At 43.7% G+C, this 26,946-nt stretch overlaps 3 protein-coding genes, 1 long non-coding RNA gene and 2 other non-coding genes across 11 annotated transcripts; 1 reads left to right on the top strand and 5 right to left on the bottom strand.

Moving 5' to 3' along the window:
• Positions 1-1,460: 1,460 nt before the first annotated feature.
• On the bottom strand, positions 1,461-9,185 carry LOC115198213 (HAUS augmin-like complex subunit 6). 3 transcript variants are annotated; one of them, XM_029759980.1, is made up of 16 exons: positions 8,771-9,184; positions 8,470-8,565; positions 8,304-8,382; positions 8,056-8,188; positions 6,389-6,533; positions 5,973-6,035; positions 5,776-5,830; positions 5,489-5,662; positions 5,005-5,204; positions 4,652-4,781; positions 4,426-4,528; positions 4,248-4,326; positions 3,827-3,959; positions 3,431-3,517; positions 2,569-2,701; positions 1,461-2,462 (listed from the first exon to the last, which is right to left on the bottom strand). In XM_029759980.1, exons 1-16 carry the CDS (start codon positions 8,896-8,898, stop codon positions 1,699-1,701), a joined length of 2,502 nt encoding a protein of 833 aa, XP_029615840.1. In that variant the 5' UTR covers positions 8,899-9,184; the 3' UTR covers positions 1,461-1,698. The 3 variants fall into 3 exon arrangements, with proteins under 3 accessions (XP_029615840.1, XP_029615839.1, XP_029615841.1); XM_029759979.1 differs by having other exon boundaries at positions 8,304-8,565; positions 8,771-9,185; XM_029759981.1 differs by lacking the exons at positions 8,304-8,382; positions 8,470-8,565; positions 8,771-9,184 and having other exon boundaries at positions 6,389-6,547; positions 8,056-8,105.
• On the bottom strand, positions 3,259-3,389 carry LOC115199273 (small Cajal body-specific RNA 8). The gene has a single exon (XR_003879367.1).
• On the bottom strand, positions 4,048-4,178 carry LOC115199272 (small Cajal body-specific RNA 8). The gene has a single exon (XR_003879366.1).
• On the top strand, positions 8,377-12,528 carry LOC115198214 (tripartite motif-containing protein 16-like). 3 transcript variants are annotated; one of them, XM_029759983.1, is made up of 7 exons: positions 8,377-8,520; positions 9,470-10,097; positions 10,245-10,340; positions 10,522-10,812; positions 10,993-11,152; positions 11,270-11,329; positions 11,436-12,528. In XM_029759983.1, the coding sequence occupies exons 2-7, from the start codon at positions 9,507-9,509 to the stop codon at positions 11,963-11,965; spliced, it is 1,728 nt and encodes a 575-aa protein (XP_029615843.1). In that variant the 5' UTR covers positions 8,377-8,520; positions 9,470-9,506; the 3' UTR covers positions 11,966-12,528. The 3 variants fall into 3 exon arrangements, with proteins under 3 accessions (XP_029615843.1, XP_029615844.1, XP_029615845.1); XM_029759984.1 differs by lacking the exon at positions 8,377-8,520 and adding an exon at positions 9,210-9,354; XM_029759985.1 differs by lacking the exon at positions 8,377-8,520 and having other exon boundaries at positions 9,210-10,097; positions 10,522-10,755.
• Positions 12,529-12,808: 280 nt separating this feature from the next.
• LOC115198212 (uncharacterized) lies at positions 12,809-16,648 on the bottom strand. Its single transcript, XR_003879190.1, has 3 exons — positions 15,318-16,648; positions 13,125-15,219; positions 12,809-13,045 (listed from the first exon to the last, which is right to left on the bottom strand). It is a non-coding gene; the product is annotated as an uncharacterized LOC115198212 (long non-coding RNA).
• Positions 16,649-20,816: 4,168 nt separating this feature from the next.
• On the bottom strand, positions 20,817-25,883 carry LOC115198209 (perilipin-2). 2 transcript variants are annotated; one of them, XM_029759977.1, is made up of 9 exons: positions 25,763-25,883; positions 25,410-25,441; positions 24,852-25,047; positions 24,303-24,385; positions 23,686-23,971; positions 22,935-23,119; positions 22,600-22,707; positions 22,118-22,408; positions 20,817-21,348 (listed from the first exon to the last, which is right to left on the bottom strand). In XM_029759977.1, exons 2-9 carry the CDS (start codon positions 25,437-25,439, stop codon positions 21,226-21,228), a joined length of 1,302 nt encoding a protein of 433 aa, XP_029615837.1. In that variant the 5' UTR covers positions 25,440-25,441; positions 25,763-25,883; the 3' UTR covers positions 20,817-21,225. The 2 variants fall into 2 exon arrangements, with proteins under 2 accessions (XP_029615837.1, XP_029615838.1); XM_029759978.1 differs by lacking the exon at positions 20,817-21,348 and having other exon boundaries at positions 21,646-22,408.
• Positions 25,884-26,946: the final 1,063 nt, after the last annotated feature.

The following is a 26,946-nucleotide window of genomic DNA, read 5'->3' as shown; positions in this document are numbered from 1 at the left end:
AATTTCTCTCAAATTTTGGACACAAATTTGTTTATATCCCTGTTAGTGAGCATTTCTCCTTTGCAAAAATAATCATCCAATTGACAGGGGGCATATTAAAAAGCTGATTAAACAGCATGATCATTACACAGGTGCACCTTGTACTGGAGACAATAAAATGCCACTCTAAAATGTGCAGTTGTCATCAAACACTGTCACAGATGTCTCAAGTTGACGGAGCGTGCAATTGGCATGCTGACTGCAGGAATGTCCACCGGAGCTATTGCCAGAGAATTTAATGTTAATTTCTCTAACATAAGCCGTCGTTTTAGAGAATTTGGCAGTACCTCCAACTGGAAGCTCATCTGTTTGGTCGTCGTCCTCGCCAGGGTCTTGACCTGACTGCAGTTCTGCCATGCAACTGAATTCAGTGGGCAAATGCTCACCCAATGGTGAAAAAAGTATCCAATTGTCATACTAAAACTAAAGATACCTTAACAGAAAATGAAAACTGAAAGTTATCCAATGAAATACTTTTTGATTTTACTCAAGTAGTATTTGGTTTTAAATGTATGTAAATGCTAAAATATATTTGTGTCAAAAAAATGTATTTCAAATTCCTTATACACGGAACAAAAATAAACGCAACATGCAACAATTTCAAAGATTTTACTGAGTTACAGTTCATATAAGGAAATCAGTCAATTAAAATAAATTCATTAGGCCCAAATCTATGGATTTCACTTGACTGGGAATACAGATATGCATCTCTTGTTGAACAAGACTTGTTCACAGATACCTCAACAACAAAGTAGGGGCGTGGATCAGAAAACCAGTCCATATCTAGTGTGACCACCACTTGCCTCATGCAGCAGGATACATCTCCTTTGCATAGTGTTGATCAGGCTGTTGCTTGTGGCCGGTGGAATGATAATGCACGGCTCCATGTCACAAGGATCTGTTCACAATTCCTAGAAGCTGAAAAATGTCCCAGTTCTTCCATGGCCTGCATACTCAGACATGTCACCCACTGAGCATGTTTGGGACGTGTATGACAGCATGTTCCAGTTCACTCCAATATCCAGCAACTTCGCACAGCCATTGAAGACGAGTGGGACAACATTCCACAGGCCACATTTAACAGCCTGATCAACTCTATGCGAAGGAGATGTGTCGCGCTGCATGAAGAAAATGGTGGTCACACCAGATACTAGTTGTTTCTGATCCACGCCCCCATTATTATTTTTTTGTATCTGACCAACTGATGCATGTCTGTGTCCCAGTTATGTGAAATCCATAGATTAGGGATTAAGGAAATCAGTCAATTGAAAAAAAATGCATTATGAACTGTAACTCAGTAAAATCTTTGAAATTGTTGCATCAGTGTAGTTTAGATGATTGAACCCCCAATAACTCCATGCAAGTGTACACAAGGCCTTTACAAGCCCAGGAACTGAATCCCCCAAAATATTAACCCTGAATGACATTGGTAACAATTTAATTCATTCAACAATATACAATTCATGTTTATTCTCACCCATCATGTCATTTCAGACATTTTTTTAAATTTAAAACTTGTTTCTATAGGAAAAACAGACCATGTTAGATTGGCACACATGTACAAATATTTGAATTGCATGTGCATTAAAATTAGTTAGCCTTAATTGTGAAAAAGTAAGATACTAGAAGACCGCTATGAAAATATATCATGTGGAGACACTACAGGTCATCTATGGGGGAAAATGTGAACAATTTCGGGAGGTTATACTGCCCTGTTCTTGGCGGTGAGGGGCTCTCTAGAGTGTCCAGATCCAGGGAAAAGACCTTGTCCGTCACTTCCACTGTGGCTGCAGTCTCCAGTGTTGCTGCCATCAGCCAGTCTCTGGCGTCCAGGCTCCTCTCATCATGCTGTGAGGGAGAGGGCTCTGGCACCCCCTGGCGGTGGTCCATGAAGGAGGCCTCTCCAAAAGCCTGCTGAATCTTGTCCAAACGCCTGCGTGCGTCCAGCAGGGCTGGCTCAGTCTCTGTGGGGAGGAGATCGGGGATGTGGGGGAGGAGCAGCTCTTCCTCCTCGGTGTTGGATATGTCCCTGGAGTTAATGGAGGTCAGGAGGCTGCTGTCGTTGCCCGGCAGCTCGGGAAGTGTCTCTTGATCAATACTGAACTGCTCGGGGAACACCTCTTGGTTGATGCTGAACTGGACCACGTCGCTGTTGCTCAGACTATTGAGGGCCTCCATGTTGGAGGAGTCCCAGGACAGGGTGGACATGAGGGAAGCCTGCTGGGGGGCTGCAGTACTGCACCCATTGGTGGGATCCAGGCTTGTGCTCAGGGAGGAAAAGTTGTGGCCAAGGGAGGCCTCATGTACCTCACTGAGGGGCATGAGGCACCCGAGGATGTTGTCGCAGTCAAACGTAGCAGACAGGCAGGCCTGAGCCTCCTCTTCCTCCACCGCCCTTCGCCAGGAACTCTTCACATCCAAAACTGAGATGGAAAAAAAATTAAAACATTGCTCCTCTGGCCAACAAAAGGCAAAATTCAAGAGAGCATTCTGCCTTTCAAAATACATAAAATAAGGTCAAACACTCACTCAAACTCTCTGGGGTGCGTGGAATCTGCTTCCTGGTGGAGAAAGGGTCTTCGCCAAGAGTATCGAGTAGGTCTCCCAGCTCAAGTCCTCGTAAACTTATGTTGCCAGGGCTGGTGGTCACTGCCTCCGCAAACTAAAAACGCACACAAACAGTAAGGAATTGAAAATGCGCCATGCATGCATAGCATGTTAAGCAACATGGTACAGACAATACCAGTCATACGCAGACGAGGGGTTAGATCACAAATTCTCCAATCGTGCCGACCAGAACCCCTATTTATTTAGTTCCGTTCCAGTGTTCCGACCAGCATTATACAGTTCTGAACCGGTTCGAACCCCAAATAAGTAAATGGTTCAAATAGTTATTTTTTACCATTTAAAATCAAGTTTTTACATTTAGCCAAATCATTAACTCCACCAATTAGCGTGGACAGAGCAGCTTGCTATGGAATATGTAAGCTAGTTGTTTACATGCTTGATGGACAGTTAAGTGCAGGCGTGTGATGTGACAGATTTGAAAGGTGTGGATAGAGTGAAAGAGGGGTGAACATGGAGGGGGCTTGGCTTGAAGCGCTGAGCATCATGACATGTGAATTGGAATGGTTTAGGCCATTATCAGCATCCTAACTTCACTGAATTATATATTCTCCTATGTTCCCAAAACCAGTTCCAACCCCTGATGCAGGTATGGATTGTCTGCTCCGTATCTGTCCGTTGCGATTTCACTCAACTCGCCCCGGTCATCAGAGAGCAGGTATTCTATAGGGAGAGCTAGCGACAGTCAGAGCACAGCTCAGGACTGACCAGGTATCTGCCTCCCATCAACCCCCCCCCCCCCCCCCCCCCCGTATGGAAACTGTACCTGATTTGCTAAGTTGTCAAACTCAGAGTGAAGGATCTGAGCCTTTTTCTTCACTGCAGACACACGAGGAGTCTTCATTACACTGGCCTATAAGGAAACAGAATGGTCACATAGGTGATTAAACATGTACATAAATTAGGGACATTTTGGTATTCAAGGGTGACTAAAAGGCCAAACGCCTTTAAATCTTAAAAAGCAGATTTATAAAAACATTGAATTAGATAAAACAAAGCCCTAAAAAAAAAAAAATATATATATATATATATATATATATATATATATATATATATATATATATATATATATATATATATATATATATATATATATATATATATATATATATATATATTTTTTTTTTAAAGCCAATTAGGATGCTTGTTGCACATCACCTACCGGCAGGGGGCTTGGTGAGGGCGCTTTGGCAGAGACAGCCGGAGGAGATTCACAAAGTGCAGGGAGGGGAGTCAGTGGGAAAATGTCCACACTAGGAAGAGATGCAATCGTCTCAACAGCTGGAGGGCAGAGGCTGTTAAAAAAAAAAAGAGACCCGTTAAAGACATTCTGTAGATCAAATGATGTTGGAGATACGGTTAGAAAAAACAAGACTGGATAACGGTTGTCTGCTCCGTATCTGTCCGTTGCGATTTCATTCAACTCGCCCCGGTCATCAGAGAGCAGGTATGCTATAGGGAGGGCTTGTGACGGACAGAGCACAGCTCAGGACTGACCAGGTATCTGCCTCCCAACAACAGAGGAATCAGAATACTAGTTGCCTATTAGCAATGAATGCAAGGCAAGCAGAGTATTAACATACCTTTTGAGGGTATAATCCATTGTGGTGACGGTCTCCATTGGAACAGAGTCAGTCGCCACAGGCTTCTCCTCAGGAAATTCTAAGTTATGAAACCACCACAAGGTACCACTTGTTAAAATATTCAGTTAAACAATAAACGCAACTTAGAAGTGGAAATTATTTGTTTTGCTTTACTCACCGGGTAGCTTGGCCGGATACTGAGAGAAGATGCTGGACTTGAAGCTGGCGTCGGTGGCCGGCTCAAAGGACAGAGGAGCCATGGGGAACAGAAAGTCCAGGGCCTAAAGGGAGAGAGAGAGTACAGCCCTCAGTCAGATTTGAATAGCCCTGGCCTAGGGAGTAGGGGCTGTTGCTGGACAAAGCCATTTAATACATCCATGTCACAAACCAGAAAAGGCACTTACAGGATCCTCGTTGAGGAACGAGGTCAGCGGCGTGCATTTCAAACAGTCCGCCCACTTCCGGTCCCACTCCGCCTCCAACTTTCTGATGAGGCTCTTTACCTCAGGAATGTCTTCCTTTGAAATCCTCTTCCTGGAAAGACAAAGACAGTGGGATGCAGTGATGCCAGAGATAAGAGCTTGACAGTTTAAAATAGCTAATACTACTGTCCAAGACAGATTTAAATTGCTGCCGTCTTGTGTTAAAAGACAACAAATTAAAAACATGTTAAATGCTGCTATGCAATTCAAACAGTAATACATAAACTGGGTAGCAGTTCCCCAACAAGCATCTGCGATGGCAGTTTGTAGCCCACCTCATGACTCGGAGATCCTCCATGGCGCAGGCCATCTGTAGGTTCCTCTCCTGCAGGTGCAAGGCGTGGAGCTGGGCGATGGGGGTGTGTCCTGCCACCCGGGTCCTTTCCTCCCCTAGGAGGACCAGAGCCTGGTGGAGCAGCTCCAGCATGCGGAGGATGTTCAGCTGGCCTGCCTCGTAAACACTGCCCACACTCGACTGGCGAACACACAACTTACTTAGTGATAAACACCAGAGCAGTACGCAGAGCACTCAGAAAGTTCCACTTATTTGTAACATTTCCAGTACTAGCATACCTGATTCAATCAGTTAACTAATCACCATTCATTAGTTTCATGGGTTGTGTTAGCTCTGGAACATATCAAACATGTGGAACAGCTGGGGTTACTTTAGAGGTTTGATAAACATCGCACTGACATATGGGCTAGGTTCCAAATGCACCATCACCCGCTAAGCTAAAAGGGCATTTATGCGCGTCTCACCAGGTGGGATAACTGCTCTATCCGCTCTAGCAGAACCCGGGGGATTTTAAGGGCAAGGTCCGTCCCGTCCAGGGTGTACTGGTCCACATCTCCCCTGATGACACTCTCCACCACCCGCCGCTCCTCCTCCAGGGTGGACAGCACTCCGTCCATGGACGACCACAAGGAGCGCACCTGGGGTGTGTTCAGAGGTAAAATGGTCAGACTATTGCAGATAGAAATGTTATGAATGTCCATTTCTAATCATGTTATACAAACTATAAGTCATTTATAAAATGAAGGAAAACCTTCTGAATCTTGTCAGCTTGAGGGGTTCCCTCCTGTTCAACTTTCTTGTGACGCCTGCGCAGGGGAAATAAATTAATTTTGCCATTGATTATTAGCACTTCGTGTATAATGTTTGATACAAAAAAAATGTTACATCTCAACTACAGCCCCCCCAAAAAAATACTTCAAAAAAGGGTAGATGGCGACTCATACATACTTGTGCAAATCATCATACTTTGCATCTTCAGCCCTCCAATCTCTCAAAGACTTCACTTGAGACCTACAAGAGAGAACAGATGTAGAATGGCAAAACAAGGCACATTTGAAAAGAACCAACAGTTTACTGGCAAAGGCAAGACATTCACCTCAGGGCACACAAACTCCAAACCTCTTTGACCACCTGTTTTAAAAGGGTGGCTTGATGATTACCTGCTCATCATTTGCACCTGTGCTAATTAGCCAGAATCACGACACACCTAACCAATGACATTCTTTTAACATTTATTTTTATCCAACCGAATTGGTCTCAACAAAAATGTGACACCTTTCTAGGCATTGTAATCATCCAGAAAAAAATCTGTGTATCTACAAACACATCCAATGCATGTGGTTTGTGTAGTTGCCATGACTTACTGGGCCCGTCTCTGGTACTCCTGCAGCATCCAGTCCTGTTCCACAGCTCCTCTCAGGAATCTGGTCTTGACCAGCTGAAACCGCTTCAGCGCCATTTCCACAGAAGAGGCAGGGGCTGCCGCTGCCTCTGGGACCCACGTGCCATCTAACACACATTGGCTGCGTTCACACAGGCAGCCCAATTCTAATATCTTTTTTCACTAAATCGGTCTTTGACCAACCACAGACCTTTTCATATCAGTTCTCTTTTTTCCAGAGCTCATCTGATATCAGAATTGGGCAGACTGAACATACCCACTAGCTAGGTTTCCATCCAATTGTTGACAAAGTGATTATTTTAAAATATGCCAATTTTCCCACCAGTGATGTTTCCATCAAAAGTACTTCTTGTGGATACAAAAATTTAAAAAATCTGTGCGTGATGACATAGTGCACATAAAATAACTGCAGTTAAATCCCCATGTACCAAAAAATAGTCCAAGTTAAAATGGTTTGCGTCACATTTAACTCTACTGATGGTTTTGTCACAAAACAAAATGTGCGTTATATAGCGAATATGCCCACTGTTAATGGCACGTGCGCTCTAACCAATAGCTTGCAGATACAATGCGGGTATAGTCTACATGAGACTATTATGGACAAAAGAGCAAGATTATTTAATTTGTCAAAGAGCAGCCAAGCATCAATCACCATGTCACCAGAATAAGATCCTGGATATTTATTGGAAAGGAGCATCAAGCTCATCGCCTTGCACTTTCACCACCCTGTGAAGTTCATCATTTATTTCATCTGTAGTCTAATAAACTGCATGTCTTCCCGAGGACCACACAGCATGTCATCGCGTGACTCCAGGTTTACCTCAATATAATCGTTATTATACCAATATTTGTGCATAAAAGCATTTCCACCGCTATTTCTCACATAATGTTATAGACACAAATACCCCACCTTCTCTAGCATATTTTGTTTTGTCGACATTTGGAAAGTTACCCAACAAATTAGCTGTTTCCATCAGGCCTGTCGTGACACTATCTGACATGTACTTCATGCACATAAAAAGTTTGTCTGGGAACCTGGTTTTTGACAAACAACTCCAGACAAACAGTTGCAATTCACAGGGAGATGAAAAGCTATGGAGTCTGCCTTTTTATTTTACCTTTATTTAACTAGGCAAGTCAGTTAAGAACAAATTCTTATTTTCAATGACGGCCTAGGAACAGTGGGTTCACTGCCTTGTTCAGGGGCAGAATGACAGATTTTTACCTTGTCAGCTCGGTGATTTAATCTTGCAACCTTTCGGTTACTGACCCAAAGGGCTAACCACTAGGCTACCCGCCGCCCTACGTTTAGACAGGCAGCCCAATTCTACCATTTTTCCCCCCACTAATTGGCCTTTTGACCAATCAGATCAGCTCTGAAAAAGATAGCCGTGAAAAGCTCTGTGATTGGTCAAAATCTGCTTGTGTGAAAACAGCATCAGAAGTCCAAACATTGGGCTAGTCATATTGTAAATGTGATAACCTGTTTTTGCTTTGTCATGGGGTTATTGTGTGTAGTTTGAGGGGGGAAAACGATTTAATCCATCTTAGAATACAGCTATAACGTAACAAAATGTGGAAAAGTCAAGGTCTGAACACTTTCCGAATGCACTGTATAGGTCTTACTACCTGTTGAAAATGTCTTCATCTCATGCAACATGACATGATTGGCTAGATGGAGCATAAGGTTGACGAACTTGGGTCCACCAGGCGAGAGGAATAGTGACGCCACCACTTTGGGAACTCTGCTCCCCTGCTCATCCTGAAAGCACAGATCAAGTTCAAACACGTTAGACCTATTGACCAGACAGTATCCGTCTGCTGCAACAAGCAGATCAAATCATGTACATCTGAAAGAAGACATGTCAAATCCTTACCATTAGATCTCGCAGCCAAGCACAGGTCATCTTACGGAATTCCGCATCTGCTTTGTGGTCCAACACCGGCCAGCAATGTCTGCATACAAGACCCAGCATTTTACATGATTGCAAAAATGACAAATGTGTGAAGAGAAACAAGCCGGGAACGGGACCATCATCATACCTGTATGCATCGTGGAAGCGTGCAGGGTTGAGTTTTTCTAACAGGAAATGGGTAACTATGTAGAATGCGTCCTTGTTTGGTTTGTCAAACATATTGCTGTTGGTGAGAAAAACTGGTGTCAAAACAGGCTTTTGACTGACCTGAGAGAATGGAGTCGTTCTACCTCTGCCTATTATTTTATTTTCATTGTCATGACATCGCCAATTTGTCTCACTGGATTGAAGCAGGGTTGCAAGACTGATGTTGATACTGTCAACGCTAACTGTTAACGTTAGCTGTTACCACAACAGTCAGTACTTACGGTCCAAGAATGATGCGTTTGACGTTGGCTTTGCTGGCTCCTGATGATGCTGCGACTTCGGGTTGAAATCCAAGACCCACAAGAGACCACCACAGATATTTGCCGTTCGTTCTCTGAAGAGTCGACATTCTTCCAGCAAGCTGACAGTTGAGATCTAAAAGTTAACCGCTAGCTAGCAGAAGACTGAAACATACGCTGCAACTAAATTAGCGGTAGCCAACTAAATTGTCTAGCTAGCTAACGTTAGTTGGGCAGAAAGCGAACATAGCTAGCGATAGTAACTAACGTTACCGTCGTCGAATTTCAACAAATGATACAAATACAATTGACGAAATTAAATTAAAGCATGTACACCATACATATGTAGTTACTCGACATTACGAATGCCAACTTCGATTGTCTTTCTTCTTCAAACCGCCAAATATTTCAAGAAGAAAAGAATTAGCCGGATGCTGATATGCATACTTCCTGTGTTGCGCATAATTTTGTCCCCTGCAGATCTCGGATTGATCCTTCGCTGCTAGTCGATTCAACAATAATAACCACATTTGAATTGTCATATCTTGAATTGATAATCACGACTGGTAAAATGTATATTATTGAATTGGAATTAGACTAGTTCAACTGGTGGACTGGGATATATTTTAAACGTCTAGCTGTCTAGATTAATTCATTAATTCACGTTTTGTTTGTATGTAGCATTGCTGCCGGGGTGTGTCTGTGAGTGATCGGTGAAATGGCTGAGCAGGGAGTTCTCCTGGACCAGGGCCAGTTCTGCTGCTCTATCTGCCTGGATTTACTGAAAGAGCCGGTCACTATCAACTGTGGACACAGTTACTGTAGTAACTGTATTGAGGACTCCTGGGATAAGGATGATCCAACGGGTGTCTACAGCTGTCCCCAGTGTAGACAAACCTTCTCTCCAAGGCCTGCTCTGATGAAGAATAGCCTGCTAGCCATGGTGGTCGGGAACATGAAGAAGACAGGGCTCCAGGCTACTTCTCCTGCTCTGTGCTTTGCTGGACCTGGAGATGTGGAATGTGATTTCTGCAATGGGAGAAAGCAGAAAGCTCTCAAGTCATGTCTGGTGTGTCTAGCCTCTTACTGCGAGACTCATCTCCAGCCTCACTATAATGTAGCTCCATTGATGAGGCACAAGCTGGTCAAAGCCACAACACAATTACAGGACAATATCTGCTCTCATCATGACAAACTGATGGAGATTTTCTGCCGGACCGATCAGCAGTGTATTTGTTATCTGTGTACCATGGATGAACATAAAGGCCATGATACAGTCTCAATCACTGCAGAAAAGACTGAGAAACAGGTGAGAATCAGAGCTAATCTTAGTTATTGTGTTCAAAACAACATGGCAAAAAAACATCACATGTAGATAGGCATATGAGACAGATTTGCATTATGTCAAATCGCATCAATGCCATGTAGCTCAATAAAGTGCTTTTTTTGTCCACAGAAGCAGATAGGGACGAGTCAGCAGAAGGTCAACCAGAGAGTCCAGGAGAGGGAGAAAGAGTTGAAGGAACTGCAACAGGCTGTGGAGTCTCTCAGCGTGAGTATTGACCAGAGGAGATTAACCATGTCATCTTTGCTGCAGTCGTGTTGGGCAGATCATATGATATCTCAGGAACCACAATGATATGATATAACAATCTTCTGAGGCTCCAAGTCAGAGAAAGAGAATAGACTTTTTAACATGAAGCCATCTCTTGTCTACATTTGTGTTTTAACAGCGCTCTGCACAGGCAGCAGTGGAAGAAAGTGAGAGGATCTTTACGGAGTTGATTGACTCCATTGAGAGAAGGCGCTCGGAGATGAAAGAGCTGATCGTAGCCCAGGAGAATTCGGCTGTGAGTCAAGCTGAAGCCCTCATGGAGCGTTTGGAGCAGGAGATCACTGAGCTTAAGAGGAGAGAGATTGAGCTGGAGAAGCTGACACACACAGAGGATCACATCCATTTCCTGGAGGTAGCTTCACTGAGTGACCATCCGTCTGTTATTGCAAAAGGAACTCATTATTCTGGGGTGGGTTTCCCAAAGCCTTTGTAGCTAGCTAAAGTAGTGAGTAGTATGTTATTTATATAGCTAGCGGACTTAGACTTATGTCTCTCGTAAATTACAAAGTGCTTGATTTTAGGAATTTGTTAGTTCACACACAGAAGATTGACTGTCAAACATCCATACAAATAAATTCTCTCTCTGCAGAGTTATCAGTCTCTCGCCAGTCCCAGTGTATTTTCAGACTTGCCCACCATCGATGTCCGTCCTCTTCAGTACTTTGAGGATGTGAGTGAGGCTGTGTCTAACCTGAGAGAGAAACTGGAGGGCGTCTTGAAGAGAGAATGGTGTAGAATCTCCACCAGAGGTAGGTTAGAAAGTAGAGTTCCATCTGCATACTTTGATGACATTGGAGTTCTAGCCTACACTGCATTATATTGTCTAATCGTAACACTCTTTCACTGTGTGTGAATGTGCATTTCAGTGAATCTAGTGGATGTTCTACACCCACCCGAGCCCAAGACCAGAGCCGACTTCTTACAATGTGAGTCCAATTGCTAACAGTTGTATTTTCAATGATACTCACCACAAACCCTGAGATACAAGTAAAGGGGGGGACTCGTATCATATCTTAATTTCTCTTCCCTCAGATTCATGTCGGCTCACCCTGGACCCAAACACGTTATACAGACAACTCTTTCTGTCTGAGCGGAACAGAAAGGTGAAACTGAAGCGCAAAGGCTACTCCTACTCCAGTCGTCCAGACAGATTCACTCAGCTGTGTCAGGTGCTGTGCAGGGAAGGTCTGTCTGGGCGCTGTTACTGGGAGGTGGAGTGGAGTGGGTGGAAGATTTATGCAGGCGTTTCGTATAAAGACATCAGCCGATCTGGGCCTGCGGATGATTGTCAATTTGGACACAATGACAAGTCCTGGAGTTTAGAGTGCTGTAGTAATGGTTACTTTTTCCGACATAATAATGTAAAGACTGAAGTGGCACGCCCTCAGTCCTCCAGAGTAGGAGTGTACCTGGATCACCAGGCGGGCACTCTGTCCTTCTACAGTGTCTCTGACACAATGGCCCTCCTCCATAGTGTCCAGACCACATTCACTCAGCCCCTCTATCCTGGGTTCTGGCTTCATTGCTTTAAAACCACAGCTGAGTTATGTGAGTTAGACTAGAAACCTATGACAGTGATGTATTACCCTACTATTCTGTGAGTTGTTTATCTGATATAAAACTTTCCTTCTATGAATCTCAGAGGATTGACTCTCACAGATTGAGCTCTCTGTAGTCTAGATAGAATTTGAGGTTATTTTCCCCAAATTGTAGGAAGTTTAAAATGAAGTAGTCAAGTTAATCTAATGTTCGTGTTAGTCAGACAATCCATATCACTAGTGAGATTTTACTTCTGACAGTATGTAGTAGGGCAGGCAATACATTGTTTTCAGAATGATCTCTGAACTTGACATGTCTGTGTGTTATTGCGTATTCTATGTCAGCAATTTTTATGTAGGCTACTGTGCATATGTTGCAGTCATCGTTTTTTTTTTTTTTGCTGGTATATTCAATTTGTATTTGTCCTAGAACTCATGTTGCATCATGTTACAGGTCCCCTCGAGGTCCATATTATACCAATAGTTTTTCAATCAACTGAAGTAAGTAGTTTACTGAGCCTTATTTACTCAATATTGACAATGCTGAAGCAAATGCAAACTGCTAAATAAACTGCGTATTTGTTGAACGTCTGATTAGTGAACTACTTCTTTCACATTCAGAGCCTCCTAATGCTCTAGTGGCAATCAGTCTTTGGTGTCATATTTACATTTGAGTCATTTAGCAGATTATATTATCCAGAGCCATTTACAGTAGTGAGTGCATACATGTTCCCCTGTGGGAATCAAACCCATAACGCTGAGGTTGCAAGCGCCATGCTCTACCAACTGAGCCACACAGGGCCATCCAGTGTAATATGTCATCCAGGGTTCCCACTCAAGCAGCATGAATAATCTGTTTTGAAATACCTTTAACCAAGTGAGTTAATAAGTACAATGGAAATTCATTGAATGCAATAGTATATATTTAATTCAGTATTGTTACTTGTTAGATTAACATTTTAAGGTGTTCCAAAAGCCTTTGTTGATGGCCGAGAACATCCTGACTTTGATGGAGGGTTTGTGTTTCTTCTCCTCGGGTTGAGAAGTGGAGAGACAACTCTCTTGAAGTGGAGCCATGACAGCCTTTGGCTCAATGCAGGGTTGCTAGAGACCGAAGGGGAAAGTTGTCAGGTACTTCAGTAGGACTACATAGATTTGATGTTTTATAAATGTTGGTTCTCACATGTTGCTAATGTTGTGGTACTGGAAAGTATCTAAAAGTGATACAATTATTGATGAGCAGGCTTAAGTATACAACGCTCCTCTTCACAGGGAACCTTAATCTGGTCCTGGGCTTCCTCCTTTTTCTTGCTCCGTTTGGGGCTCTAATTGTTTGAAAATAAAATGTAAATTAATCACAAATGGAATTCTTAAAAAGCCATAACGTTTTCATAACAGCAATTCACAGGGTTGTTCATTGGAAAGTAGACAAGTATAAAGTAATACCATTGATACGTTTTCATACTGTGTAGCAAAATAAATACCTAATACAACAATACTCAGTAATGACATTTAAACCAGGACCATTTCTGGTGGACCTTGAAGTTGATTCTGAACATGTCCATCTTTGGGAGGAATCTGAACCTCCCTTTGCCTTTTTTCACAGCCTGAGGAGAACTGGAACCACTCTGGGCCTGCTCAGAAAGGAATCCATCATTTCAGAGGCTTCAGAACCTATATTAATTGTAGTTGTTAAATGGTCTTCTGACATAGTTGGCAGATTCCTTTCACTGGCTAGATTACTTGAAAGCTCAGGTATGCAAGCAGACATTTATGCAGATAGACTTTGCTAATAACTTTAGTGGCTTCTGACTTCAATTCAACACTGGAGAATTTCTCAATGGTTGACATTACAGGAGATCCAAGCATTTTCTCAGAAGGTGAAAGTATGAGGATGTTTTGACTCACCAAGCTGCCAGAGGATACAGTCTCTTTCAGAGATGTTTTCTCTGCTAGGGAGTCTTCCAGAAGACCACGAACACTATCCCTTGAAGCGGAAAAAAATATGGACTTTGTGCGATTTCTCGAAGCGCATCCATTGTTCCTTACTCTCCTTCCTGGCATTCTCTGGAGTTGCCCATAACAGCCATGACCTCTCCTGTCAATGGTGCAAGAGAAGCCTCAATGTCCACATTCTCCTTAGATGGATTAGTTTTGGCTTGAGGCGCAGCCTGTCCAGTGACTCCAAACCTCTGCAGCTTGGCACAGATAACAGACACCAGCTTCTGGGCGGCCTGCATGGCATATCACCTGCCAGTGTCACACAACACTGGTCTTGATTTACCTGAGCTGGAAGAGGAGATGATCAGTGAATGTCAGAGTTCACCTGACTCATGACGTCTCTGACCACAGATCTGGTCAATCCAGGTGAGCCAGAAGAGCAGGAGTGATCACCCAGCGCTTTGAGAATTGTGGCCTCTGTGATCCCAAAGAGGGCATTCAGAGGATCTGTCAGTCGAGCATCTCCTCCATGTGCCCTCTGCAACGACGTCTGGGAACTTCAAAACAAACACAATAATTGATCAGTCTTGGCTAATGTTTACATATTGATCTCTACAAATCAATACTTTAAATTCACCTAAATCACAATAATTGTAATATTTAGTTCTCTAAAGATGTGCTGTCTGCCTTCTTATTTTACCATAAAAACAGTCGTTCTTTAGCTTTTCAGAAGTGTCATATGCTGTGTAATGTGTGAAAAAGTTGGCTTGAGTTCAGTATGTATACGGTGCTAAGATCAGTCAGGTCAGGCATACAGTTGAAGTGTGGTTGGTGAACATATCTTGTAGAAGAACGTGGAGTGGGTGTGTGGGAGCTGTAATAAAGTCTGCCGCTCGTCCTCAATTCTCTGTTGTGGTAACTGTGTTCGCGGATCAATTCTTGACCCATTGACTACACATGGACTTTCCACTGCCAGGCCTCTTAGGTAGACCTTCATTAAATTTCACCACATGTTCCTGGATGCTCGCACTCTGATTCAGTCAGCGAGGGAGAGGCGCTAGCTTCTTTAGCGGCATCAAGCTCTAATATTTGTGCAAGGGTCAGGATGAGGATTTCTTCCGCTATATGGGAAACTGTTTTCGCCCTATTCCCGTAATATTTTGGTTTCAATACAAAAAAAGAGCATGATATTTATTTTTGAGAGGCTGTGTTGTCAAGTGCTTAGTTAGTCAATACGATTAACTTCATGTCCAACTATCTATCAAATAATCACACATCAAATGTTGACAGATAAACTTACAGGATTTCTCATGCCCTCCTGAATCACCTTCCACTTCCTGATAAAGACACAAGTTAACATGTTCAGTTGTTTTGTAGTGGTCCAGACAAGGTTGTTGTATATAGAAGGGACGCTATTGAAAGATTTTGAGCATACCTATCAGTGAGATTCCTCATGAAATTGATGATGATTGGGAAGCAGACGTCCTCTTGGGTAAAGTAGACTCTTCCGTAGTTCCTTTTTCCTGTAAGAGTTGAATTACTGCCGCTCTGTTTTGGTATTTATCTGGATAGTGAGCTCGGGGTGAACAGAATGCCACTGATGGACCTAAAGGACAAAAATACATATGAGCTGTTTTGTTTTTAAAAGAATGAATCTGAACAACAAAGGGCACACTAACCAAACAGTACATGTACTGGGAAAAGCAATAATTGAATATAGAAAAATCTCTAACCTGCTTCAGAAGTGTTCTTGGAACTTGATTTTCTCTTCGTCTTCAAGGAAACAGATTTCAGGTCCCACATTAATTATTATCCCTAATGTGTTGCACCAAGTCAAGGCAGCCCATTATTTAGCCAGTACATAGGCAGATAGTAATTAAACCTAGCAAGGAACCCAAATAACCAGAGGGCCAATCTTACCTTCCTCTCATTCTTCAGCTGAACTCTTCTTTCTTCACCTTCTCCTTTACAGTATTCATCAAGAGTAAGTAAGTAAGAGTTTTTTTATATGCATGAAGCTGTCGAAAGACATAGGCCTGCCTCCTTTCGTCTGACATTGAATCAAGTTTGTAAAATGAAACAAGATAGCATAAAACTGAGCAACAAAAAAAAGAATGACCAAAGGACCAACCCTACCTTGACAGACTTGTCCTTCTCCTTTAGTTGAGTATCTCTTCCTTCACCTCCTCCTTCATCCCTTTCTCCTGATGACTATCTTATAATTCATGTTATAAGCAACTTTTGTTGTTATAATCATCATAGCCTACAGTATATTTACAGTGTTCATGAAAACTAAGCGTTACAATTTGTTTTAATATATTTTAATCTGTAGACATTTTATAAACTTTTTGTTGAAAAGACTATAACACAATGCTGTCAAAATAGACCTAGAGTGCAGCACATAGCTCAAAATCTGTAAGTTCTTATACTATGGTCATATTTTTTTGAATCTACAATAAATTATAATGTGGGTACTTAGCATAGGCTAGGCGATTCCATGGCAAGACTAGTCAATTAAATGCACAGTTCAGTCATAGTCTAAGTAAACCAAATCGGTGTATATAGTTGTTTTCAGGGGTAGAAATTAGGTTCTCTGAGCAAAGTACAATAGGTGTCAACTATGATTTGCATTAGACAGAGAAATCAAAGAACTTTGTGAAATGATGCTGCATTCAAGACAACTGGGAACTTGGAACTCGGAAATCTCCGACATCCGACTTCAGTGCATTCAAGGGCTTGTAACTAAGCATTTCACGGTAGGGTCTACACCTGTTGTATTCGGCGCATGTGACAAATACAATTTGATTTGATTTGATTTGACAACTGGAACACTGGAAAAAAAACAAGCTCCGACTGGGCAAAATATTTTTTGTATGGTCATCCATGTTGGAATTCCAAGTCAGAAACTGGGTTCATCCTCTGGGGTCTAGACTTGACAGTTCATGCAGCTTTTGTTTTCTGATAATGGAGTTCTGATCATGGAATTTACATTTACATTTACGTAATTTAGCAGACGCTCTTATCCAGAGCAACTTACAAATTCTGAACACGTCCTGCGTCTACATTTACATTGAAATGTGTCTACCATGTCCACATTGTGTCCGTTCCCGCACTATATTCAAATGTCATTATGGGTTCTAAAAATGGTGGAGTAGGTAAAATATGATAACACAACAACAACTGATGGCAGTAGCTAACTACTGTAGCTAAGTAGCCAACTAACCTCTGTCGCTAGCTAGCAAGCAACGCTAAAGGGAATGCACATGAGCTAGCATAACTCTAGCCAAAAAAAATTAAAAATCTAAATATTAGCTAGCTGGCTAGAATTTAAGAGGCTGGAAAACACATTCCCCACACGCAAGGAACGTATTTCCTCCAACTTTATAATGAAAAGTGCTGATGACGTCACCCACTGTATGCACTGGTTTGGGCCCTGGTTGGGGCGAGGAGATGTCCCTGGTTCGGGTCCTGGTTGGGGCAAGGAGAGGTCCCTGGTTCGGGCCCTGGTTGGGGCGAGGAGAGGTCCCTGATTGGGGCGAGATGTCCCTGGTTTGGGCGAGGCCAGGGCCCTGGTTGGGGCGAGGACAGGGCCCTGGTTGGGGAGAAGAGAGGTCCCTGGTCCGGGCCCTGGTTGGGGTGAGGAGAGGTCCCTGGTTCGGGCCCTGATTGGGGCGAGGAGAGATCCCTGGTTCGGGCCCTGGTTGGGGTGAGGAGAGAACCTGGTTCGGGCCCTGGTCGGGGTGAGGAGAAGTCCCTGGTTCGGGCTCTGGTTGGGGCGAGGAGAGGTCCCTGGTTCAAGCCCTGGTTCAGGCCCTGGTTGGGGCGAGGACAGGGCCCTGGTTTGGGCGAGGACAGGGCCCTGGTTGGGGCGAGGACAGGGCCCTGGTTGGGGCGAGGAGAGGGCCCTAGTTCGGGCCCTGGTTAGGGTGAGGGGAGTGCCCTGGTTGGGGCGAGGAGAGGTCCCTGTTTCAAGCCCTGGTTGGGGCGAGGACAGGGCCCTGGTTAGGGCGAGGGCCCTTGTTCAAGCCCTGGTTCAGGCCCTGGTTGGGGCGAGGACAGGGCCCTGGTTGGTGCGAGGACCCTGGTTCAAGCCCTGGTTCAGGCCCTGGTTGGGGCGAAGACAGGTACCTGGTTGGGGCAAGGACAGGGCCCTGGTTGGGGCGAGGAGCGGGCCCTGGGCCGGGGCGAGGACAGGGGCGAGAAGCGGGCCCTGGGCCGGGGCGAGGACAGGGGCGAGGAGCGGGCTCTGGTTGGGGCGAGGAGCGGTCCCTGGTGCAGACCCTGGTTGAGGTGAGGAGCGGTCCCTGGTGCGGGCCCTGGTTGGGGAGAGGACAGGGCCGTGGTTCGGGCCCTGGTTGAGTGGAGGGCCTTGGTTCGGGCCCTGGTTGGGGCGAGGAGATGGCCCTGGTGCGGGCCCTGGTTGGGGAGAGGTGAGGGTCCTGGTAAGGGCGAGGATAGGGATGGAAGCTGTTCTACTTATTATTCTCTCCCTCTCAGACAGCATCTATTCTCAACCTGACCCCTACTGACCTGGAGGAGTGTGAGCAGTCTGTCTCTGTCTCTGACCCTGAGCATCTGAAGACACTGCTGCAGTGTCATAGACATCCTGGGCACCTTAAAGAAGGTAAGGATCCCTCAAGTGATCTACTTGAACTTCACCTCTGTGGTAAATGCTTGTGGGGGGTTCTCCTGAAAGAGAACAGCTTTAGTAAGCCGGTTGGATTCTCTCTCTTTTCCAGATGTTCTCTTCTACAACTCTGATACCATCCTGTCCACGTTGTCCCTCCTCGTTCCCTCACTGGAATCTAAACCGACCCAGAGAGGTGGAGGAAAAGGCAGAATGAAGACGGAGTGAGTCAATTGGAGGTGTACCTGTGGATGTATTTCAAGGCCTACCTTCAAACTCAGTGCCTCTTTGCTTGACATCATGGGAAAATCAAAATAAATCAGCCAAAACCTCAGGGAAAAAATGGTAGACCTCCACAAGTCTGGTTCATCCTTGGGAGCAATTTCCAAACGCCTGAAGGTACCACGTTCATCTGTACAAACAATAGTACGCAAGTATAAACACCATGGGACCACGCAGCTGTCATACCGCTCAGGAAGGAGACACGTTCTGTCTCCTAGAGATGAACGTACTTTGGTGCGAAAAGTGCAAATCAATCCCAGAACAACAGCAAAGGACCTTGTGAAGATGCTGGAGGAAACAGGTACGAAAGTATCGATATCCACAGTAAAACGAGACCTATATCGACATAACCTGAAAGGCCGTTCAGCAAGGAGGAAGCCACTGCTCCAAAACCACCATAAAAAAGCCAGACAACGGTTTGCAACTGCACATGGGGACAAAGATTGTACTTTTTGGAGAAATATCCTCTGGTCTGATGAAACAAAAATAAAACTGTTTGGCCATAATGACCATCGTTAAGTTTGAAGGGAAAAGGGGGAGTCTTGCAAGCCGAAGAACACCATCCCAACCGTGAAGCACGGGGGTGGCAGCATCATGTTGTGGGGGTGCTTTGCTGCAGGCGGGACTGGTGCACTTCACAAAATAGATGGCATCATGAGGGGTGGAAGTTATGTGGATATATTGAAGCAACATTTCAAGACATCAGTCGGGAAGTTAAAGCTTGGTCACAAATGGGTCTTCCAAATGGACAATGACCACAAGCATACTTCCAAAGTTGTGGCAAAATCTCTTAAGGACAACAAAGTCAAGGTATTGGAGTGGCCATCACAAAGCCCTGACCTCAATCCAAAATCAAATTTGTGGGCAGAACTGAAAAAGCGTGTGCGAGCAAGGAGGCCTACAAACCTGACTCAGTTACACCAGCTCTGTCATTTTTACTAGGATTAAATGTCAGGAATAGTGAAAAACTGAGTTGAAATGTATTTGGCTAAGGTGTAAACTTCCGACTTCAGCTGTATCTATACTTCTTGTCTTATCAAATCAACGGGTACACCTGCTCCCAGTGTGGGAAGGGTTTCAGAAACCACTGTGACCTGAGACGACATGAAAGTGTTCACTCTGAATCCAGGCCGTTCCATTGCGACCAGTGTGAGAAGAGATTCACAATGGAGAAAGGCCATATGTTTGCTTACATTGTGGCAGGGGCTTTGGGACTAAAGCAGTTTTGCAATCACATGTACGCACACACCGGGGAGAGACCTTTTATCTGTTCCATCTGTGGGAAGGGATTTACACAGTCGAATATACTGACATTACACCTCAGGATGCACAGAGGGGAGAAAACGTGCGTATGTAGCGTTTGTGGAATGGCCTTTTACACCTCGGGTCACTTAATGGTACACATGAGAAAACACACAGGTGAACGGCCCTACAGCTGTGAACATTGTGGGAAGAGGTTCAGCGTACCAGGAATGCTCACACAGCATCTGCGGAGTCACACAGGCCGCAGCAAGCTGTGTGAAAAACGCTTTGCCTCCAACAGCGGCATAAGAAACCACATGAGAACTCATACAGGGGAGAAACTTTGTCAGTGTATAAAGTGTGGCAAGAGATTCACTGAAAGCGGCAACCTGAAAATACACCAGCGACTTCATCGAGATTAAGTCTCAAAGTTGTCAAAAAGGTCTTGAGGGATGTTGTGCTCTACAGTTTTTGCCATATGTCATTAAGACCTGATCGGAAGTCATGTTGAGAATTCCTGGCAACGTTTTTGTAGAGATTTTGTGTAAATGACTATTCCTCATATTTGTTAGACATTGTCATGAAGGCGTTATGAGCAGCATGTCAAATAAAGTGGTCCCAGCTTTTTTTTAGTTTGTGTCTTTACTGAATAAAGAACTGATTGTTGAAACACAACCACACACAGGTTACGTTTACTCCTAAATGATCTGCAACTGAGAATGATGTATTCTTGTTAGTCTTTATCCCACTGTCTTCCATTATGTTCAGCAAAGGACACCATGGTTACTGTATATCTGCAATGTTTATTTAAAGGCTCACACACCTGCCATGAAAATATGCTGGGAAAGTGGCTGCCTTCTGTGCCTTGTAGTTTTTAAACGGTTCAGTGCAAGAAGTACAAAAATGAAAACCATTGTCATTAAGGCATCAGTAAATAATCCACAAAAATGGTATCTTAAAGGACTGCGTTCATGAATTCTATATCTTGAATCCCATTCAAAACTGTATTGGACACGGAAGTCAAACGGAAGAGGCAGTCACTTTCACAGCGGATAAATATTTTTTCAATCCACAACAGAACAGACCTTTGTTCAAATCCATGCGTATTTAATACCTACATATTTAAATACATAGTTTATTTTCATATACACTGGCCAAATCAACTATGAATGTCTACCAATGGTATTTCAGGTTATTGGTGGGCAAGGGGCGCTGATAGGGGTTCGTTGCTGTTGGACTCATCTGACATGCCATCGTCCTCAACTGAGGAGAGGTCAGGTTCCGAGGCCAAGTCTGAGAAGGTGAAGTCTGGTACCTGCCAATGGAAAATGCAACTAAGTACAACAAATAAAACAGCCTAATGGTATGTTCTTAAGACTACAAATAAATACAGGGAGGGTTGCATCATTCTTGAAAAACCTAGTCCTGGAAAAGCATACCACTACTGTTCAGTTAGTTGAATCACTCAACTCCATATCCAAGATATCTCAATGCATTACACACACAATTCACTGAAGCGGAAGATGGGTGTGACAATGTATATAAACACCAAATTCCCTTTTCTCATGCTTTCAACCCGGTTTATTTTCAAGGCAGCAAGACAACACACAGATGATATATTAACCCATTTATTAGACTTGTTTAAAGATATAAGCATACATGGTTATGCGTTAAAATGAGTCTATAACTACTATATGGCAAGTTATGATTACAACAGGATATAAAGTGATGTCAAAAACAACAGTATCAAAAGCATTGTGCTGCATAAGACAAGGCATGGGCAAATGTAGCTAGATTATTGAGCACACACGGAGCAACGTTCAGTCAGAATGCCTAAATATTGTCAAACAGTATGTCAACATTTATTCATCAACATGCTGAATAAATGCAGGCTCATTAGTGTGACTATCAGGGATGTTTGATGAAGGAACAATACTATGGGATATGATAGAAAGTTGTTAAACAGGCAGCTAGTGCTTAGAGTCCATGGATTTCATCTCCACCTCTGCGGGGGCTGGTGTCTTCTGGGACGGGGAAGATGCAGCGGTGTGGGGTGGGGCCAGCCGGGGGTAAAAGGGACCTACCAGCCAGTTGAGGGGCGTGTTGTTCACCAGGTAGTCCATGACGTCATCCAGCGACTCCTTCATCTTGTTCAGCTGGGCCTTGCTGCTGGCTAGAACGCCATCCGACAGGTCCCCGAACGCCGACGCCTTGCTGAAGCTGGAGTAGATTTGCGAGGCAGTGTGGCTAAGGGACAGCGCCTCCTCCTGGATGTTCTGTGGAAGGCCCTGCAGACCAGAGACAAGCGCCAGGCACGTTGTCTGCAGCTGCTGAGTGAGGGAGCGCGCTATCGCCAGGGTCCTCGACTCTATGTTCTGGGGGAGAAATGAGGAAGTCCATTTAATTAATCTGTATCTTCACATTAAAATAGCCTTTCCCCAATGATTAGTCAAATAAAATAACTGAAATATGCAATTTAGATACAACCTGCCAGAGGGTAGATGTACAATCTGACTTGGCTAAAATAGTATTTTATGTGGACTGCTCTTTGGGACGTGATCATTACCTCTGCCTCATTGCCATCTCCTTCATTAGACTTCCACTCAACCAGGGAGCTCAGTTTGCCTTTCACCTTCTGGTTAGCTCCGTCAATATTCTTTCTGGCGTAATCAATCTAAAAGGGTTGAAAACAAAATAATAGATAAAAATTGTTTTAATAATGTTCCATCCTTTCAAAAATGATGTTTGTATTCTGTCTCCGTGTAAAACGAGTCTCATGAGATCTATAGGAGCGTCATTTTCAATCATTTGAAAGAAAGGTCATCTCCTCATCCTCTGAAAATGTCCACATTCTATGGACAATAAAAAAGTTCTCGATTTCCACAATTTGATGTCACTCACCAGGTCCACAGTGTGGTTGAGCTGTGAGATGGACTCCTGGCTGCGCTGCTTGGTGTCTTTGACCTGGGCCAGGGCCTTGTGGTACGCCCTCTTACGCAGCTTGGTAGACAGAGAGCCCAGACGGACATAATAGTTAGGTGCATCCTTGGCCACGTCGAACCCTTTCACTGTTTTAGCCTCTATTTCTGTCCAGATGAAAAGAGGAACATGAAATAAAGCATTGCATTACTTTGAGAGTTTTGTGTAAAAAACAACAAGCGCCTTATAAAATCATTATTGTAATCATCGTAAATGCTGACATTGTATGGGTTTAGGAGTTAGCGTGCATGGTGAATGTTTTCACACATTCTAGGAAATGGATTATGAGTAGTTCACTTTCTAACACAGAGTCCATTGACAACATTTATGTTTTGGATTGTAGGAAAACATTGTGTACAGGATTATGCCTCTTTATATCTGTACTCCAAACCAAGATAATTCAGCCCCCCCAAAAAACAGACATTTCCCTCATTTGGTCATTAGAAAACATGGACGCCTCTGAACAAGTGTATTATCTGAGATCACGACCGAAGCCGAATAAGCTCCCCTTTCTCTGGAAAATTGAGGAATTTAGATGAATGTACTGATTGTAAGTTACTCTGGTGAAGAGTACCTGCTAAATATCACCAGCATCGCTCAATTGTATCAATGACTGATCCTAATGCTTGGGCTGTCAGCCCACTGAGCCACAAGATAGAAGCCTGACACTCACCCAGCTCGTCCTCAGTGCGAGGCAGGTACTGGTCCACCAAGCGCTCAGAGGTGGTGAGGGCCGTGTCCATTCCGCTGCTGACCATCTGGGCCACGCGGCTCTCCATCACCGTGTTCACGCTACCGCTGACCGCAGCCCGGGTCATCTGCACGCTGTCCTGCACAGCGCCCCTGGTCCGGTCCACCGCGCTAGTCAAGGTTTGGGACACACTGTCCTTGGCCCCTGTGACGGTGACAGACATCACGTCTTTGGCACCGGTCACTGCATCCTTGGTGTTGGCAACAATCTGAACGGGAAGAATTGGATTGAGAGAAAAAAAATAAGGTAATTTTTCAGTTATCCTTCATTTAAAAAAAGTGAAGTCACATCGAGGTTGACATCTGATTTTCAAGTGAGCCCTGTGCTTTAAATGACCGCTAACTGACTAGACACTTTTTTACGACACAGGGAGAGCCAGATCCAAATGGGTGACCCATCACTGGTTGTCACCCAGGGTACGAGTCATTACTCCTCTACAGTTGGCCTCCCTGACTGGCATGCGCTTGATTCGTTATGAAGTATGTTGTCGCGTTGCCAGTCAGTGCTAAGTAAAGACTGGGCAGCGAGTCATCACATACCTGCTCAGAAGGCTGGTGCAGGATTGGCAAGGTCTTCTCAATCTTATCCAAACCTTTACAGGCCAGGTCATTGGCCATGGCAACTGGGGTCAGAAAAAGGCAGAAAATAATGAGCTAAATGTATCACATTCAAGGTTGGGAAGGGAGAGTAACCATTTGTAGCACTACACAGGAATACATACAGCAACAAAAAAAGTCTTACTGCGTCAAGGCAAGGACATAGACATTACTGGGTAAAAGGTCATGTTGTTGAGCAACAGCTCAGAGAAGACTGGCCAGACTTCATGCTCCTTAAAAATTAGGAAGTCGGACTCAATCTTCTCATCGTCACAAAAGGCTTGGCAGTTCACCTCAGTGTTAGCAATAAGCATGTGCTTAAAATATTATGCTAAAAATGCAATTCTGGTATCTCACAATAGCATATTTTTTTCCGTTTTTTTAGGTCTCCGGATTTTACCAATGAATCAAACAGATGAAACTCAATATGTAGGTCTACATTAGTGAAAGTATACCAGGTTGCTATAGATTTGGAGATGGCTAGATTCTTACTTTGTGGCTCCAGCTTGCCGATGATGGGTGCTGCACCAGTGAGGGCCACAGTGGTGATGGTTCGCACCCCCAGCTCGGCCACCTCACACATGGACTTGAGGTAGGGGTGGTTATCCTTGGTGGTGCAGTAGGCACTGGACACCATGTCATAGGTGGAGCTCACCAAGGGGAGGCTGGCCACCCTCTCAACTACATTCTGGTGACAGTTGAAAATGGATGTTTGAACACTCGGTCAACAAAATATCTCAAGTACAAACAAATACTAGGTTACAAGTTGCTAAGGAGGTTAGGATGAGCAACCCAGATCATATCCACTGGAGGCAATTAGCGAAATAATGTTTGTGAATCCATGTCTATGGACACTGGTCCTGCCTACAGTAGTATAGTGTTAAACGGTGTAACTTGCTATGATTTTTCACAATACTGGACAAGAAAACACCGAATCAATAAAAAAAAGTTATTATCAATGCCACTTGAACACGTTAGTGATTTGACTTTGTGTATGTTATATTCTGCTCTCATGTTTCATTTTTAGATACTTTAGTCCCAAAGTCAAACCTGATTATTGACGACTTCAACTGACTCCATGTCTGCAAACATAAACAAGGGGAGAAAAGTAAATGTTATACAAAATAAATCAGTCGTTTCGTTAAAAAGATAAAAATAGAACTAGTTGATTATTTTTCTGCTGACTAGACGAATTAAACGATCTACCTCTATATGTTCTGACCTACCCCACGACAGTATACACATTAGTGGAAGTGATATTGATTGATACAGTATAGCAAAGGTTACAGCAGCACAGTCAAAATCGAAAGATTAAATCTCACATTCGGATAGTTTTCCACAAAACACAACCACCGTCACTCATAAGCAGCCTATATAATAAAAACTTTGAAAAATGTACCTACCAAATCTGTTGGCTAACTTTGGTAAATGATGTTCCCAGCAGTATAGTAACTCACTCTATATCAGATTTGATTTGACAGTGAACAGACAGCGTCCGAATTTATAATATCTGCTTCTCGCGAGATATTGCTCATAACTTGACGTGGTCGCCACTAACAAATCTAGGGCAAAGGTAACGGGCACGAACTGTCCTGCATCACTTGAGAATAAATGATGTCAGACATACATTGTATGTGCTTGCTACTTGATAGTCAACATCTAGTGGATGTCCCATAGTGATATGGTCTATTTATTTCAGTGCATACAATGTCATAACTTTCTGCTGTTTGGATTCTATTTTATGCTGGTTATGTTCAGAGAATATCTTTGAATCATGGTCCCTAAAAGTAGGTGCTGGCCATTTTGGATTACATCCCGAGCAAAAAGTCCTAGGATTCCATAGACTGACCAGCTATTGAACCTGGATTTTACAGTACTTGAGTCTTTACAGTCATGGGTGTCAGAATAATGGATACTTTTATCAAAACGTTTAGGTTGTATGGTACAGTCATTGGGCCCTGGACAGTGTGCCTATAATTACAATGCCTGTAATTAAGTGTAATTCATGTTTAGGCTGAGTCATCATGCCATGTGATTTTGAAATACTCAATACTTTGGTGTTACTCAATGAACTATTCCCCAGTTGGCTGTTATTTTTGGCCATGCTCAAACGTCTGGTTTAAATAGATATTGAACTAAGATACTGGTATTTTCTACATAACTGAACTAAACCCCATTTCCTTTGCCTTTTATAGTTATAAGCAGGAAGGTAGTGGTAAAGTAGGATAAATCCTGAGCACCATGGGTAAATAGGTGGGCATAAATAAATCCCCCCCCAAAAAGTAACCTTTATTTAACTAGGCAAGTCAGTTAAGAACAAATTCTTATTTACAATGACAGCCTACACCGGCCAAACACGGACGACATTGGGCCAATTGTGCGCCACCCTATGGGACTCCCAATCACGGCCGGTTGTGATACAACCTGGATTCGAACCAGGTGTCTGTAGTGATGCCTCTAGCACTGAGATGCAGTGCCTTAGACCGCTGCGCCCTTCGGGAGCCCATATGATAATAGGTGGTTAACCCTATTCACAAAATAAAAAAGTGGGTAAAAACAAAGTTTACACTCCACTACGTCACTGGTT

Source organism: Salmo trutta, chromosome 8, assembly GCF_901001165.1.
Source record: "Salmo trutta chromosome 8, fSalTru1.1, whole genome shotgun sequence".
Classification (NCBI taxonomy): domain Eukaryota; kingdom Metazoa; phylum Chordata; class Actinopteri; order Salmoniformes; family Salmonidae; genus Salmo; species Salmo trutta.
This window is presented reverse-complemented; position numbering and strand designations above follow the sequence as displayed.